General features: G+C 42.2%; 1 protein-coding gene across 7 annotated transcripts in view; it reads right to left on the reverse strand.

Annotated features, from left to right (window-relative positions):
• Window positions 1-259: 259 nt before the first annotated feature.
• KANK1 (KN motif and ankyrin repeat domains 1) overlaps window positions 260-17,658 on the reverse strand; it is a 119,756-nt gene continuing 102,357 nt past the window's right edge. For 6 of the 7 annotated variants that reach the window (XM_045562242.1, XM_045562243.1, XM_045562247.1 and 3 more), the window contains 9 exons: window positions 14,571-14,768; window positions 13,807-13,915; window positions 12,129-12,374; window positions 10,674-10,761; window positions 7,973-8,192; window positions 5,288-5,430; window positions 4,432-4,632; window positions 2,913-3,011; window positions 260-2,349 (listed from right to left, as the gene is read on the reverse strand). In XM_045562242.1, the coding sequence (XP_045418198.1) occupies window positions 2,287-2,349; window positions 2,913-3,011; window positions 4,432-4,632; window positions 5,288-5,430; window positions 7,973-8,192; window positions 10,674-10,761; window positions 12,129-12,374; window positions 13,807-13,915; window positions 14,571-14,768 (1,367 nt within the window). In that variant the 3' untranslated portion in view covers window positions 260-2,286. The remainder of the gene's footprint in view (window positions 2,350-2,912; window positions 3,012-4,431; window positions 4,633-5,287; window positions 5,431-7,972; window positions 8,193-10,673; window positions 10,762-12,128; window positions 12,375-13,806; window positions 13,916-14,570; window positions 14,769-17,658) is intronic. The other variant, XM_045562244.1, reaches the window with a different exon arrangement.

Raw genomic sequence — 17,658 nt, forward strand, 5'->3', positions numbered from 1 at the left:
ATCCCTTTATGGAGTCACAAATAAGTCACAGCTGTACCAATGGGGTAATCAGGCTTGTTTATATAGTGTGCCATGATCCCAAGATAAAAAGCATTCTAACTGTCCCGTGTTATTAAAGCAAACAAGGCACAAGCCAGTGTGCGTTACCCAGAGGTTAGATACATAATTGTATAAGACCTCACTCAAAGATAAAATAAGACTTATTTTCATTTTCAAAATTAGCCCAAGAAATCTAAAGTGTAGCACTCAGCTGTAGGGATTCATTTTCTAATGCATTTATATTAATGCCTTTCCTTTCTCCAATGGAACAAAAAAATTCCCAGGCCAACAATCTACCCAAGATACAGTCTGCTTTGCTGAAAAGGCATGTCTTGCTGTTAAGGGACAGACAATGCAGGGCTCCACTTCTCTTCCAAACACACACTCTTCTGCTTTAATTTATTGTGCCATTTTGGATGTGTAGGAACTTGGGCTTGAATAACTACCTGAACTGAAATTTAGTCCGAATCCCAGAGCCAACAGATCTGTCCTGAGAGGGAAAGAGAGGCTTATGACTCCAGGTGGCTGTGACCTCGTTTTCATGGTTCATGGCAGAAGACAGTCCTTTGTGGTCCCAGGAGACCAGTGTGCCACTGCCCAGGTCTGCCTGCATTGCCAACGCGACTCTCACTGCTGCTCCCCAGCTCCTCTTCTCTGAAAGAGTCACACTTCAACTCTGTGAAGCAGGCATTAAAATGAAATACCTATTGGAAAAGTCCACTCTCTGGCCTCTTTCTTGAGCTCAAATTTTAAAAAAGGGAGGGAAGGAAGGAGGGAAACACAAGTTTCAGTGCTATTTCTCTGATGCACCTGGCTCTCCCAAACGGCCTTGGTTAAAATGCATCACCAGCAACTATGCCCAAACAGTTTGAATTTTGGCTGTCATGCTTCTCCATTTTAATGAGATGGTCCCAATTCTCTTTACTCTTTAAAAAGAACTTGAAAACAGGTGCTGTTTGGGCAACTGCATGCTGAAATAAAAGGACTGTCCAGGTGTCTCTCCTTTCTTGTTGCTATACATTTCAACAAGTCACCCGGCAGTTGCACCCAAAATTAGAGCCAAGGATTGCTTCTGCCCCTGAGAAGACCCAACTCAGAGGCTGCCCTTGGAGGTTACCTGTCTTGATATAAGCTGTTTGCCTAATAAGGTCTCAAATTTCAGCCTCCTGAGTCTCGAGACCAGTAGACAGCATGCGTGCCCTCCCTGCTCAGTCCATCCATCAGCGTTTGCTGACACTGCTGTAAGTCAACAGGACCGGGGCAGACGGCTGTTGGAGATCAAGGAAGAGAGCGTAATGAAATTTTATTTTGGAAATATGGCAAGAGTCTAAGGCACTTCAAACATTTAAATACATATAGGACCAAAGTAAATGTGACACGGTACGAAGGAATCAATCCATAAATACAAAGAACTACACGGTGTTTCTCTAGAGGCAAATGATAGCCAATTCCTCTAACGCAATCCAACCTTTATCAATAGATACAGGGTTGCGCCATTATTAATAAAAATATGGTAATGTTACATATAGTTCATGTCTTTAATTACTATAGAATATAAAAGTTGAAAATACTGTGTCAATTTCATATAGACACCTTTTATATAAAAAGTCATATAATACATCCACCTAGATAAAACCAATTAACAATACTTCCTTTTGTAAGTTCTGTACTTTTTGAGAATTCCGTCTTCTATTTTTAAATCAGAAACTACCAGCCCAGGCCCCAGTTGCTGATAGTCAAAGGCATCTAAACTTCCTTACTTTAAAAGAATACAGACAAAAGGAACATCACCTTGGAATGGAATTTTGGAAGAGATTTCCAATGATTCCACACTTAGTAAATATAAATATTTGTGGAAAAATTTTAAAACATGATGTCAATGAGAACCTGACACTTCTTAGTGGTGGTGGTGGTGGTGGTGGTGGGGGAGTGGAGAGAAGGAACAGAAGGTGCCCATTCAGGTCAGGTTACAGTTTCCTACGACTGTACATAACGGAGCAGAGACTCGCCAGCACCAGAGACTGGGTTCAAGTGTGCCCTACACAGAGAGGAGGGCCAGAAAGGAGGCGTGCGAGCCCAGGCTGGCAGTCTCTGCACTGCGAAAGCTTCAGCCTTTAGCCCTTGGCTTTATGCTTCTGTTTGCTGGTGAGCTCAGGCACAACACATATACATTCAGTATCTGTCACCCCAACAGGAACAATTAGCAGCTTAATGGTGGCGTGTAAATGGAGAGCGATTTGCATGTAATCAATCAAATGAACCTCGGTGGGTGGGGCCAGGAGACGTCTTCCTTCCAAGCCTAGGCGTGCCCTAGAGACCAGGAAAGGAAAAGTACTGGGGATTAGTAAGTGACCTCAGGCAGATGTGTCCCCTATGACACAGAAGCACGGTCCATCACAGCCAAAAACCACCTGTGAGCCAGAGCCTTGAGAGCTCTGGCCAAGAACAGGTGACAGATGTCCACAGCCCCAGGCATGGCTCCAAGGTCAGCCGGACTCAACAGTGCCACATCCAAGTTAACTGCCCAGAGTGAACTCTGGACTACAGGCTGCCCACCGTCTGCTTTAGGAACAAAGCCACAACCATGGTGGTATGTATCCGTGGGCTCAGGGTGTGCCATTTGAATAATTCCCTCCACATGGGGATGTGAGAGTTTTTTTATTCTGTGCAGACAAGCAGGGCCCGGCCTCTGTTAAACATCAGCTCTCCTGGCCTTCAGGGTGGGGCAGACACAACAAACTCTTAAGCTCCAGACTAAAACTTCCATTTTCAGAATCAACATAAAACCTGCATCTGTCAATTTCCCAAGGACAGAGGTCTGCCAGGCTGCTGGATTTCAGCCTATTTACAAACGCCAAATGTACAACACTGACCGGAGACTGGGCTTTTGCGAAGTTGACATGGGCATAGAGGAGAACAGCGATGTCCTTGTGTCCTGCTTCCAGGGCTATCGAGAGCGCGGTGCTGCCATCCTTAAGATAAGATGGAAAGAACAAGCCAGGTTGGGTTTCTCAAACTTCCAGACAGCCAAAAGGTACCAAAACACTGTCCAGCAATTGACAAGGTTCCCCAAATATAGCCATTTGTTCACTCCTTTAGCAAGCTTCTCTGAACCTTTAAGTGTGGGGGCCTGAGCATGCAAAGATGAATGAGGCAAGCCTCCACCCTCAAGAAAGCTTAGTCAAAGAGGAGAATCGCCCTATTCCCTTTGTCTTTGTCTCACAGTATTTAGCAGGGAGATCTGTACACTGTGGATTTTCAAAAAGTACAGGCTGCCCATGAAGAACTCTTACTCAACCATTTTGCCCACCAGAAAGGAACAGTAGGAGAAGACACAGGTAGAAACATAATTTAGTTTCTTTTTTTTCTTATAATTACAAATGACCAGGCGAGTACCATGGTGTGTGTTTGGAGGCCCTGTGATTTGCCAGATATCTCTCAACTTTCCTCTTGGAGAGGAGCTGTGATCCTAAAGCCCTAACCACCTCAGAGGCGGCTTGCATTAAGTAGAAGAGAAACACCACATATAGGAAAGAAAATTTCAGTTAAATGCTTGATTTCTATTAAATTGCAGGGATTTAGATTAATATAAAAGGAGTACCAAGGCAAAGGCAGCACAACTTATTTTCTATCTAGTCTTGAAATAGGGATTTCCCTGTCAAAAGCAGGAGCAAACAGTTCACATGTGGTTTAATCGTACGGTCCTTCCCTCCCACACTGAGTTCTGGGAGCTGCTTTTCTTCCAAATAAAAACCAAAACTCCTCTAACACAAGCTGTCCTTGAGGAAAGAGAAGTTGGAAACACTCTCCCTGCTCAAGGGGAATTTAAGGGAATGTGGTACAAATGCACCACCAGTTTCAGCCACGTGGAGGTCGCTGAAACTGCTAAGACAGTGAACCCTTCCACCCAGTACAAACCCCTATTGGTTCGCTCTTCTTGCTGGGTTGGGCCCAGAGGTATCTGAAGTTTAGTGAAAAGAAGGATATTTTTCCCCCGTCTTTCTGGTGTTTTGAGCTGAAGGAAGCTCTGGTCTAACCTATGCTCTGCAGAGAAAAACCTTCAAAAACAGAACCATCCCAGCCCGACCTCTGTGACCTCAAACCCTTTCACCACCTGAATGCCCATTCTCATACATGCCCATTAAAGTACTGTCTTTCTTTTTATGAATTTTGGGGTGAGGCCTATTTATCTCTCTGCCTTTGGCTTCAGTTAATGGGAGTATTGGCTTGCACATAACAAGCGTAGCCAAGCTGGGTGGTGAAGGGAGGTGGCCTGGATGGCAACACGATCCACACAGAATAAAGGAGAATTCATTCTCTCCCGCTTGCCGAACAGCACTCAAAGCTGAGCCCCCCGGGCCCCGGCCTGGAAGCGCGAGGGACACAGCTTACGTTGTCCTCCAGGTGGCCGTTGCAGCCTGGCTGGGCCAGCAGCAGCTTCACGATCTCCACGTGCCCGTGCTCGCTGGCACACATGAGGGCTGTGGAGCCCTCGTCGTCCTGGATGTTGACGTCAGCCCCGCAGGCCAGCAGGCCCTTCACCATGTCTATCCGCCCGTGACTGACGGCCAGCATGAGGGCCGTCTGCCCCGCCTGTGGAAGGAGTGACAGCGGACTTCAGAAGTACATACCGAGCCGGGAGAGGCGGGGGCTGTAGTGGGGCTGTGCTGGGGGAGGGGGAGAGAAGAGTGTGATGACAAGAGGGGAAGAACTGGATGTTGTATTACTTGGGCGGGGGCAGGCATGGAGAAACTAGTGTCTTGGAAGCTAAGGAAGATCATAAAGGAGTCAGTTTTCGTTTCGGTTTGGAGGGTCTGTCTCATAGCAATGAACTGGAGAGTTCAGAAGATGTATAAAAGTGAAGCTGTGAACACATCTGGACTCGGGACACTCTGTGTCTGGCATGAAGACACTTCAACAGGAAGACAGGAAACAACAGACACTGGGCATAGGATGTGGACTCCTAGTCACTTATATGCAGGCAGACAAACCATTTCTGTGCAAACTCTGCAAACAGAAGGGCAAGGCAAGGGAGGGAGAAGCTTCCAATGCAAAATTTAAGCCCATACTTCACTGGTATGTTTGGTCAGCAAGGGCAGCACATGGACTAGGGGTGAGCTGGTGAGCAAGTACCCTGGGGTGGGAAGTGTGGTGTCCTTGTCGGCTCTGGCAGAGTGATCACAGCAGGCCTGTGTGGTACCCACCGGTCACACCTGCAACTGCGAGCACGGGAAGCAAGTGTGCTCACCTGGCTGGCTTTGGCATTCACGTCCCCACAGCCAAAGAGTTCTTCCACAACCCGCATGTCCTTTTCTGCTTCCACGGCAGCAAGGGCCGCCAGCATGATGGGGGTGTAGCCCGCCTTGTTCTGGTGATCCACGTTACACACATCTGCAAAGAAGAGTCTATTAAGGGAGCAGCCATCTCCTAACAGCAGCTGTACACAGGGACCGAAGGTATGTGGTTTAGCAGAGCCCAGTGAAATGGCACCAGGTAGTCAGAGAATGACTTAGGAGGAAATGTGAGAGATGACTTCATGCCAAATGGAAAAAAAATTTTTTTCTATTTCATGAAAGCAACAGAAATGACAGTAAGCTTCTACAGCACGTCTTGGTGGTTGAACTGCAACAACTTGGAGGTCTGCGAGGCTGTTCTAAGTAATAGCTTCTTTGGAGAATAAAGAATATGAAATCTAGGCATTCAGCTGTATTTAGGAAATCACTGTTTTGGAGTGAAGCAGACATTGAGAGCCACAGATGAAAGAAGAGTTTGTAGAGGCTTGTGTATGAACACTGAATATGGTGTTATCTACTTATCCAACAGCTACTTATTCTGAGATCCTGAGTTTATAACTCTGATTCGTTTGGGGTCCTTAGAAGCAGAATTCCAGTCATATAACATCTAGCTCTAGGATTTGTGGTCTGATAGCGAATGCATGAAGTCCTCTAAGAAACAGCCAGGGCTGGACAGACCCAGTAATTCTTAGGGAGTCTTCATGGACTAAATTATCCTTTGGGCATTTAAAAGTTCTTTCAGCACTCTCTGTGAAATGCCAGGAATGGTAAGTATTAGAAAGCAGCATTTACGTGTGACCAAGTTAAAACGTTTAGAATGTTTTTATCATAAAGGAGTGAGTAGAAAATGTACCCTGAAAATTTACCTTGCGATCCCAAACAACTGCATACTGAGGACATAATGGTGTTTTTAACAGTGCATACTGTTATGTAAAAAAGGGAAAAGAAAAGAAAGGCTGTAGAATACATGGGCAACTACACGTGCTCTTTGAAGCTTCACAGATGGTGAAGCATCCTAGATTCACATTTTATGCAGCCAGAATCTCAGTCTATAATGGCGAGCAATAAAAAGTAAATAAAGAAGAGTGATTAAATCAAGCCATCCAACAATGGAATTAAAATCATTTAATTTGCCAAGATGTTTGATCCACTCCAATTTTCCAAGAGTATATTAAATTGTTCCTTTCAGGACTAATACTGCAATCCTATTTCCAGCTTCTCTGGATATTATCCACTTCTGTTTAAACAATAACTTGGGCTGACCTTATCGCCAGCTCTGTTTAATGTCTGGAAAGTCTGAAGGGAAGGAGGTTTGAAATTCCTTCCTGTAAGATGGAAACAGTTATACTCTAACATAGCCCCTAAAACAGGGAACTAGCAAACTTACAGGAGGAAAAAAGTGTCAATCTGCTTGGATTTCTTCTCTGCATTAATCCAAAATTCCCAAAGCAGAGTAGAAAAAACTGGACAGACAATTCAGGAAAATCGGACAGTTTTCTTGTGTATTCCAAATCAGATGTTCACATTGTATCCTCACTAACACATTAACTGCCACGTGAGTTATATTTAACTCACACCAGTTTTGAGCCCGGGGCCTCATGAAGCATATGTAAGCACATGGTTTGTGAAAATCTTGTTGATGTTCTTATTGTTACAGTTAATATTGACAATTTAATTGCATATAACTCAGAAAGCAATAAAAAAAAGTTTTCATTAATTCAGAAAGGATCGCTTTTGTTTTCGAAGTTTTTGTTCTATTTTCATAATAAGACACTGTGGCCTTGAGGAAAACAGTTTTTTTTCTAGTGTGGCAGTCAGTGTGTTAATTAGACTAAGGTACTGTGAATTCTGTACCAGTCACACACTAGAAGTAAAAATATGTATTACAAAAATAAATGAAAGTGACTTGGGGACTACGTGTATCACTGGGCTGCTCCACTTGAACAAAAACTTGAAAGCCATTTCTCAAGGGGACCTTTCTATGTACCACCTTCTCACTTCATGTGTAGTATTATCCACGGGCTACATTCTGGGATAGCAAATTTCCACTATTCTCACTATCCTCGGTCAGATATAAGAATAACACTCCCTTTCCTCTATTTTGCTTCCCCAGTAACAGCATATTTTGGTGAGAATGGTGATGATTCTACCATAATCTGCTACAGTGGCTTTGCCTGGTGTCCATCTTGAGTCCCCTACTTCCGCAAGACCCTAGGATGGTGGTCGTGGAGCAAGGACAGATTGAGTGGTGCACAAGCACCAACGCTATGACTCTGGGCCTGTAAGCAGCTCTCTGCCTGCTGGGAGCAAAGCAGCCAAGCCTGCGTGACTCAGCTCAGGAAGGAACGTGAGTCATGTTTATTACCAGGGATACACCTCACTTGAACGCAGCTGAACTGCAGCAAGAATATCCTCAAAACCTCCATTCAGAACAGATCTGGAATCTGTGTCACCCAGTTTTGTGTAAACTTCAAACCTCCCATGAATGTCTCAAGAATAATATTCTTGCCACCGCATAAGGAAAAGCAATGAAAAGGATTTTAGGCTGGTCAGAGAATTCAGGAGTGGCTCAACCAGCTTTTTTGAGATGAGTCACAACCCAAGGGCTGTTCGAGAAGAGATGGGTGCAGCCAACGTACCAGCGTCCAACAGCAGCTTCACAATCTCAAAGTTGGAGTGGGACACGCTATAGTGGAGGGCCGTGTTGCCGTTGCCGTCGGCCATGTTGATGACGTAGCGGAGGACGTCTGGGGAGATGGCCTCAAAAGCAGCTATGTAGTCCCCCACCATGGCTGGAACGGCTGATTTCTGACTGGACACGCGGAACCACTCGTGCTGGAGGGTGTTCAGACAGAACCTCTGCCAAAATACCGATCGGCCATTAGTTCTTCTATTTATAAACCTTTCTGAGCCCCAGCCTGGAAGCCCAAGTAGCTAGGCCTTTTATAGTCAAAGTACACCCAGTTAGAATCTGCTCTCAGAAACAACTAACGAAACCCAGAGCCCTAAGAGAAGCTTCAGACAGCAAACTGGGACATCCCTCCTGATTTTAAGCCACATACATATTCTGATTTCTATAAAAGAGACCACATAGCACTGTGCAAGACCAGAGGGTCTGGAGCCAGACCACCGACACTCAAATTTGGGCTCTGCTACTTATGAGCTATATGACCATGGGGAAGTTACTTTCACCCTGTCTCAGCTTCCTCATCTGAAAATAGGGATAATACCTTCCTTTCACAGTGTTTGTGATAAGAATGAAACACTTAGGCCTGGCTTAATTTATTACACCAAGCTATTAATGTTATATAATTATGCTGACCTTGCAAATGATTTTCATAGAGATCAGGAAGAAATTAATTAGCCCACACTTAATTATGCTGCTTCCTTCCTATCCAGACCAACCTCAACTCCTCCGACTCCTCCACAGTCCTGTGCTGGGGGACCATAAGCATGAAGCCAACCCAGTTCCCATCCCAATCCCAAATACAAATGCTCAGCCATGGAAAGGGATAAAAAGCAGGTCTGCAACTAATTTCATTTCTCATTCGGATCATCTGCCTCTGATCATCAGCCCCACTCGGACTTCCTTAGACTGTGGCCACATGAACGTGGCGCTTGTTTTGTGGAGGATCAAGTCAAGTGTGGATCACATAAAGCTTCACGCTGACCAGGCACAGCCAGGGCTGGTGATGGAGATGCCTGCAATGCCATTTTCTGTGGGCCTTCTTTTCTGTGACTTTAGCATTGATTTGTGCTTTGCTTACTCTTTATCTAATTTTCTTTTCTTCTGCTCAGTCTTTTACACATTTAGATTTCTATTTCTTTGGAGTCATCACACAGAAAAAAGGGAAATTATGTCCTCTGGCTGTCCTAACTCTGTTACTGCTTAAATAATCAGTGTCCTGATACAACTATTTGGCCCTGGCATTGTGACTGCTCAGATGTCTGCTACTTTTCAAAGCACAATACCTTAAACACTTTTATACTGAATGGAAATTCAATCAACAAAAAATGTACTGGTCACAGAGTGTGTGCATAACACCGTGCACGACAGTTTGGGGATGCAGGCATGTAAGGTCCTTCCTAAAAACCACATAAGCTAGCATCTTCAGAACCATAAAAACAGTATACTATAGCTATAAAATCTGGGGTCCTAAAGCAACAGTTTTAAGTTCAGGTTAAACCTAGTGGGAAATACTGACACTGCAGTGACATTTCATAGTTTTACTATTTGTGACCAAGGTATAGCCAGGCCTTTAATTTGTACTGATGAATTTCAACATGCAGTTCTATGCTTCTCCTCAACCAGGAATTTTATGTATACAGCTGACCAACCCTCTGTATCTGCAGGTTCTGTATCCACAATTCAACCAACTGTGGAGTGAAATATTTGAAAAAGTAAAAATAAGAAAAAAATAACAATAAAAATAATACAAATAAAAAATACAGCGTAAGAACTATTTACATAGCATTTACAATGTACTATGTCTTTACAGATGATTTAAAGTATATGTAGGTTATATGCAAATACGATGCTATTTTATATAAGGGACTTCAGTTTCTATGGATTTTGGGATCCATGGGGGTCCTCCGACTATATTTTTCTCAAAGCCCTGAAGACAGAGCTATCAACCAGAGGGTTGGTCTGGCCTATGAAAGAATCTGCACACATAAAAACGTCAGTGCATGAGAGAGTGTCATACCTGGCAATGACATCAGATTGACCATTGCCATAGGAAATATTTATGTGTCCTATGTTGTGCCATTCATGATCACTAAGGCAACCACAACCTCTTTGCTGTTTGCTTCTGAATTTCTCAAACTATGAGATGACAAGTGCAGTTATTTTTATGTTTAAAAATAGTGGCCGCCTGCATTCCACATCAAAACATAATATACAGTTTCATAACTGAAAGGAATGCTGACCTCAGCCCAGATAGGTTTCTTTTAAAAACATATGCTAACTTAAAAAAATTCTGAGATGCTGCTCCCTGGATCGTAAGGTTCTGTAAACAGAAGTGGAATACGGAGAAAGAAGACAACTGACAGCAATTAGCCCTGCCTTCCTCTGCAAGTGTATGCCTCACAGATGCCTCCACCCCAAGAAAAGTACAGGGTGGGTAAAGAATGTCCGAAGTTGGGCCTCAGGGAAGCATTCACAGTGTGATCCGGGGAGCTGGGCAGCACAATGCTCACAGTGCGCACTCCTGCTAGAAACAGTAAGGGGACAAGCAGGCCAACAGCAGCAGCTCAGGGGCAGGCTGTGACCACACTGACAGTGGTGCCCACCCGGGCACTTTGTACAAACTGGGGACAGTGTCTTTAGGTCAGACTCACCATATCTTTGCTGGTCAAAGCTTTGGGGTCATTTATATTATTTTTCAGTAAGTTGCATGCAGACAACATCTTTTCACTTAACTCATACCTGAAAGGGGAGAAAAATAAAGAGAGCTCATGTTCATGACTGGCCACAAGAGGAAAGCCATTTTTATCTTAACCCTATATTACCCTTTAAAAGACAAGTGGCCCCAAAGCCAGCCTAGGCAGGTGGTGATGGTGCAAGATGCTTGGCTGGAGGGACCCTGGGCATCTGCAGATGTCTGAGGACTGATGCCCCCGTGCAGAGCCAGTACCTCCAGCCAAAGCTCAAGGTCTTTTTATGACGATACTTTCAGTTTCCCCAGTTTGGCGTTTACAACATTACGGCGTAACATTTGGAAATTTTTTGCTCCTTTTGTTCTAAGTTCTTAAACATATTTTTACTCTTGAGGGGTTGAAGAGCTCCAAATTACCCGATAGCTATTATGCTGACCAGTAAACCACACATCTGAACCCACATTTGGTGACTTAAGAAGTGTTTGTTTATCCCATATAAAAAATTAAACTGAAAAAAACAGATGACATATGGTACAGAAATTATATCTGAAGCTGTTAAAAAAAAACAGATGACAAGATATTATTGAGCCATTTGAAAACACTTGGAAATACAAACTAAAAACACTTACCTTGTTAATGCAGTTAAACTTTCATTTGCCAAATTAAATGGAGATTGAGTTTTCTGAAATGTTCTATTTATATTCCACATAGTGAAAAACCACACTGAAATTTCCATCTTTTCCATTCTATTCTCTCCTGCTTTATGAGCACAAAATCCATACTTGCTAATAGTCTTTAAAACTTACATTTTTAGGTTCGTGTTTCAGCCAACAAGACTGTGTGATATTTTATTTCAGCTTCTATTTATAATATTCCTAAATCCATTCTTGTGGTGTTCCTGAACACTCAATGCACAACACATAGACATGTAAGTGATGTATATCACCTTTACAGGAAATGTAATCTGTGGTTGAGGCCAAACAACCGTTTCTCACCCAATGATCCTGTAATAATAATACTGACATCCATATTAAATGGCTAAAGATAAAATCTGAAATCTTAAAGAACTGTGTGCTGGTCACCAAAAAATTCAAATATGTCTTTAAATATAAGGTGAGATGTTGAAACAATGGAAGCTTTAGTGGATGGTGGTTTCAAATGTAAAATTAGATAGCAAAAAGAGTTTCAGAGAACAAATGTGATTAGATATAAAGCCATTCTCTTTGCTACCATAAAAGATCCAAGAGTTACCACACTCTGCACTTTTATTTATTAATATCTCAATGAGATGTGCATACCTCTGAGGAACAGATAAGACCAAATAGATACAACTGCACAATCTCTGAACTGGCCAACTCTATTGCCAAAGTACATTAAGCATGGGAAGGTCGGGGAGGAAAGGGGAATGTACCACACCTCTCTCTGATCTCCACCTTCTCAGGTTCACATTCTTGAACCTGCATCTCATCTTCCACCCTGGCAGACTTGAAACCTTCAATATTAACTGCATGGTGCCCTTCTGCCATTCCCCGAGTGTCTTCATCCTCCTCTTCCTCCTCCTCCTCTTCTTCAGGAGGATATTCAATGACATCACACTCGTCATCTGACTCGGAAGAAGAGCTTTCATCTGAGCTGGAATCATCACTTGAAGTTGTTTCATACCTAGGTGGCAATTGGGATTTCAGGAGATGCAAGGTGTGCCCATAAAGACCCAGTGACAGAAATTTTTACGCAGGGAAAGCTGCTAGCTGACTCCAGAAATTTTGCCAGTTGTTTTAGACCATGCCCTTAGAAGTTAAAAGTAAGGTCTATTTAAATGCCTAGTGGTTTTGAACATATTCTGACTTAACATATTAACTGCCACGTGAGTTGTATTTAACTCAGGCTAGTTTTGAGCCCAGGGCCTCGTGAAGCATATGTAACTCACATCTCCACTTTGGGAGCTGCAAGAACTAATTTTCAAGTTGCATATAACTCACACACAGAAAACTAAAAAGTAACTAATTTTTCATTACATTAGAAAGAATCATTTTGTTTTTGAAGTTTTTATTCTATTTTCATAATAAAACACCATGGCCCCAAGGAAAAAAAATTTTTTTCTAGTGTGGTAGTCAATGTGTTATGAGGGACAACCTGGGTTGCCAGCTGGTATCATATACCACTTGTTAAAAAAAATTATGGCATCTCTGGCTTAGTATAAATCAAGAGAAAATTTACTTTATGGAAACCAGATCTGCTGGTGCTCATTTTTTATGTCTTTCCTTTTTTTCCCCATTCTTCCTATTTTGCCCTATTAATTCTCCCAGTGTCAAGGTGAATATATTACTTAAATAACCAATAGTTTCTCTGGTGCACGCCCTCCAAAATCTCCTGGGCCACATCAACCAATAAAGCTTTTAAGATTTAGAAAATAGGTACCATTGTGGTATCTTGGTGGCACACTTTACTATAAATATTAACTAACTTTGTACTTTTGTTTTCTTGCTGATTAATATATCATTATTGATGTTGAATAATTATCTACTAATCAATTATTTGCTTTGATTCAATTATAGGAGGACAAACAGGCTTAACTATTTACCTGGGCCAGTTGGAAAAGGAGGAACGAACAATAAACATTCTATTTAGAAAGCAAAGAACTGACGGCGTGGCTAGGTCATTCTTCAGGTGAAAGGCCCTACAGCTTTGTGAACATGGAGAACTAAGCCAAACAACCCATTTTGAAGAAGTGTTTGACTATCACTGGCCCACTGAGTGATGCCCTCAGTCTCTGCTCATTTGTGATTTCTAATATAGGTAAGTACAAGTTGTCCAACAGTGCAGGAACCCTGCTGCATTCGTTGAAGACTAATTTTTTTCAGATCAGAGGTGAGGAGGTGTAAACTGCTCAGCTTCATCAGGTATCTTTAAGAGAGTGACATATCCTTAAAGATAGCAAGAAGAGAAGAGAAGCCCGAATGCACCTTTCTGAGGAGGGACTCTTCCATCACCAAGATGTGGCAGCTTCCCAGACCAGGTACCTTAAAATATGACTTAAATAGGCAGAAGGCAAAGGAGACAGACAGTGTTAAACTCTAGTACCATCTTTCCTTACCCTCCATTAATGCCAACAAACTGAAGATTCTTTTTCGTGCCATTTGAATCTTTGTTACCATCTTTCTTCTTCATGATGGACTTCAGCGTACTTTCATTACTTGTACATACTGTGAAAAAGTGAATCAAGGTGATCAATATGAACAAAACTCATACCCATACAAGTTAAATGAATAGGTAATCTCTCTTCCTGTACAATTATTTTTCCTCATGCATGTAAACATAGATCTTGGCATGTATATATGAGAAACTTGCACAAAATTCTTTGGAAAAATGTGTGCATACAAAGAAAATAATACCAAGTTCCATTAATAACAGTTTTCAAATGGGAAAAAAGTCAATCACTACTTCCAGACATAACAAAACCAGTGACAACTGGCATTTGTGCCAGGATTTACTGTTTATAAAGTGATGTCGTGTCTCATTTGAGCCTCAGAAACCCCTTAGGCACTAAGATAGGGATTATTATTATTATTCTTTTTCTACAGCTGAGATAACCTGGGAAAAATTTATGCCTGCCAGAATGTGAAACAGTGAACTGCTGTTTAACATATTTAATAATTTGCAACATCAGATAAGCTGAACAATCCCCTTAAGAAAACTTGCTTTCTTTGGTACTCTTAATTTAATGGTATTCTAGGTCTGCCTTCTAAACAACAATATAATGTTTTTTTCCAGGTCAGTTTATAAAGCACACTGGTATTAAGCTGGAATGCTGACAATGCTGGTCCCAGAATCCTGATGCCCAGGACTGAGAAACGTTACCGTAGAGGCCAGCAGCTATCTGGTCATCTGTCAGGTTCAGCGGAGACAGCGCACACTCCTGGGTGGGGAAGGCGTCCTGGCTGCTGAGGGCTTTGCCATCCGTGGTCCCCGCCTCTTGCTCATGCCGGGATATCTGGGTGCTTATTGGCCCTCTTGACTGAAGGCCTCCACACTTACAGGTATATTCCAAATTATTTCCTATCAGGGAGGAGACGGGTATAGAGTATGTGATGCTAGGACTGAACAAAACAGGCTTTAAAAAAAAAAAAAAAAAAAGATTCTTACAGCTCATCATTTAAAATGGGACTGCTACCCAAGCCCCCTAAATGGAATCCCTAATGCCTTGATTCTTAACCTTTTCCCTCGTGACCAGATGTGGACCTGCCAAGGTTGTCATTCTAACCCCACAGCATGTCTTCTTTTCTCTCTGCCCTGGCTACCATGCTGGCCTTGGTTTTGGGTCACAGGAGTAGCATCCTGACAGCCCCTCTTTCATCACCATTTCTTGCCTGGCACACTGCTGCAGAGTAATGTTCCTACTCAGCTCTGACGGCATCATTATCCTAAAACAAAATGCAGCAAAACCTAAACAAACACCCCACTGCTCAGTAAACACAGTCCACACCGCATAGCCAGACATTCTATCAGTCACCCATAATCCGGCATGCACTTACCTCCCAACTTCATTTCCCACTACTCCTGAGGTCCTGATGGGGACAGAGGCTGCATCCCAGCAGGTGGAAACACTCTCTGCATATAGAGTGGGGGTCTCTCATTTCCTCTTAGCGTGCCCTGGCTCTCTCCCACCTGGAGTGCCTTTCTTCCCCATCTTCACATGGCCAACCCTCCCATCACTTCTTCCGAGCCTTCCCTGATCTCCCTTCACTAAAAGTAACATTCCTTTCCCTGAACGCTCACATTCTATCCTCCGTACCCTTTTCTGGAATCTGTGATACAAGCTATAAAGTGACTTTAGGCTCCTTTCTAGAATAAGTGTTTTGAGAACATGACACAGTTCTGATCAACTTTGTTTCTCTCGTATCTACAAGAGTGCTTTTGCATATGTTCATGGCCTGAAGCAGAGAAACTGGATTCAGTATTTTGCAATTAATATATATAAATATATCATAGGATTTTCAGTGTATGTGACATGGAAAGATGTTATAATATATGGTTAAATGGAAAAAGCAGATAATAAAATTCCATGTATTATGTGATCCTATTAAAGTACATTAATTAGTATATATACACAGCCACACCTGGAAGACTCTATACCAAAATACAACAGCTATAGTAGTTTTATTAATAATTTTTCCCTGTACTCACATTGCCATTCTTTTCTATAGGGAGTATGGATTAACTGTGTACAAAATCACTTGAAAAAGAATAGAAAATTCTTTGACTCAGTAATTTGATTTCTAGAAATTTTATCCTAAGGATGTACAAAAAGATATAGAAAAATGGTCATCGTTTCCACCTTTAAAACAGTAAAAAGAAGCAGACATCACAGTCTGCCCATAAGAAACTGGTGAATAAGCTCTGGTACACTTATACAAAGGAATTCTATGCAGCCATTTAAAATGCTGATGTAGGAGGACATTTATTAACATTGAAAGATAAGCATAATGTGTCCATGAGTATTAAAAATACGTTATACAACAGTATGGAGAAAATAAACCTACTTTGGTAAATAATTATATGTATACATATTAGAAAAATTCTGGAAGGATATATGACACACTTGTTTAACACTGATTTTCTTTTTCTTTTTTTTGAGAAAAGGTCTCCCTCCACCTAGGTAGAGTGCAGTAGCATCACCATAGCTCACTACAACCTCAAACTCCTGGGCTCAAGCAATCCTCCTGCCTCAGCCTCCCAAGTAGCTGGGACTACAGGTGCATGCCACCACACCTGGCCAATTTTTCTGGTTTTTTTTGGTAGAAACAAAGTCTCACTCTTGCCCAGGCTCATCTTCAACTCCTGGCCTCAAGAGATCCTCCTACCTTGCCCTCCCATGCAAAATGTTAGGGTTACAGGTGTGAGCCACTGTGCCTGGCTTAACACTGCTTTTCTAAGGCTAAAGACTCATTGGTTGCTATATATTTCTTCTTTTTGTGTCCCTATTATTTCCTAAATTATGCATTAAAAATATGTTAAAAACAAAAATTAAAAATTGAAATCTACTTACAATAATGTTATGTGATAAGAATTTGATCACAACTTTATCCCTTTTAAAATAAAGCTTTGAAATCTCTTAGATCCTTAGAGGAAAAGCAATTTAAGTACTGACTGTATGTATTTTGAAGCAATCTGAAGAAAATGCAGCAATGCCAAGCCCTGACACCATTTTCTTCCAGGTCTGTTGTTCATAAGAATCACCTGGATGTTTTGCTAAAATGCAGATTCCCAGGAACTTGCTGCTAGAAAATCATTCTGTAGGTCTGGGATGGAGGCCCAGTGATGGACATTTCTGACATTCCCCACCCATAAGAATCATTGATGGAGGTGGCCCACTTTGAAAATTACTGGTTTAAAACAATGACACTATAATGAAAGAGTAGGGGTTGGCAAAATATTCAAAGTGAGGCATTAGAGATCATCTAAATTTTAATTCTCATAATTCCAGCTAAGAATTTTGAAGGCCACCTAGGTTCAGTGACTTGCTTGAGGCCAGAGCTGGATTACAACTGACATTTCCTAATTCTATGAACAGTCCTTTGTCTACTCATGAACAACACAATGCTTCCCCCTCTAGCTCTAGGGTCAGGGGCTGCTCTCCAGGTGATTCCTTCACAAATCCAGCTTCCTCCTGGACACACACACACACACAAAACACTTGAATGCAGCCCTCCAAACAATGTTTAATGCCCCCATGACCTGATGTGTCCCCTAATTATAAATATGAAATGTTTAATGTCCTGCTGACTTTAAGCAGAGTAAACAAAGCACGGCATTTATCGTCACTTCTCCTTCTCTTAAGTCCACTCATCTTTACTTTGAAATTACTGTAGTAACCTCCAAAAAATGCTACTAGTTAATCCCTGAGTGCCAGAACACTCTTCCTAGAGAAATACTTTCACTAAGCATT

This window comes from Lemur catta, chromosome 10 (assembly GCF_020740605.2).
Source record: "Lemur catta isolate mLemCat1 chromosome 10, mLemCat1.pri, whole genome shotgun sequence".
Classification (NCBI taxonomy): Eukaryota; Metazoa; Chordata; class Mammalia; order Primates; family Lemuridae; genus Lemur; species Lemur catta.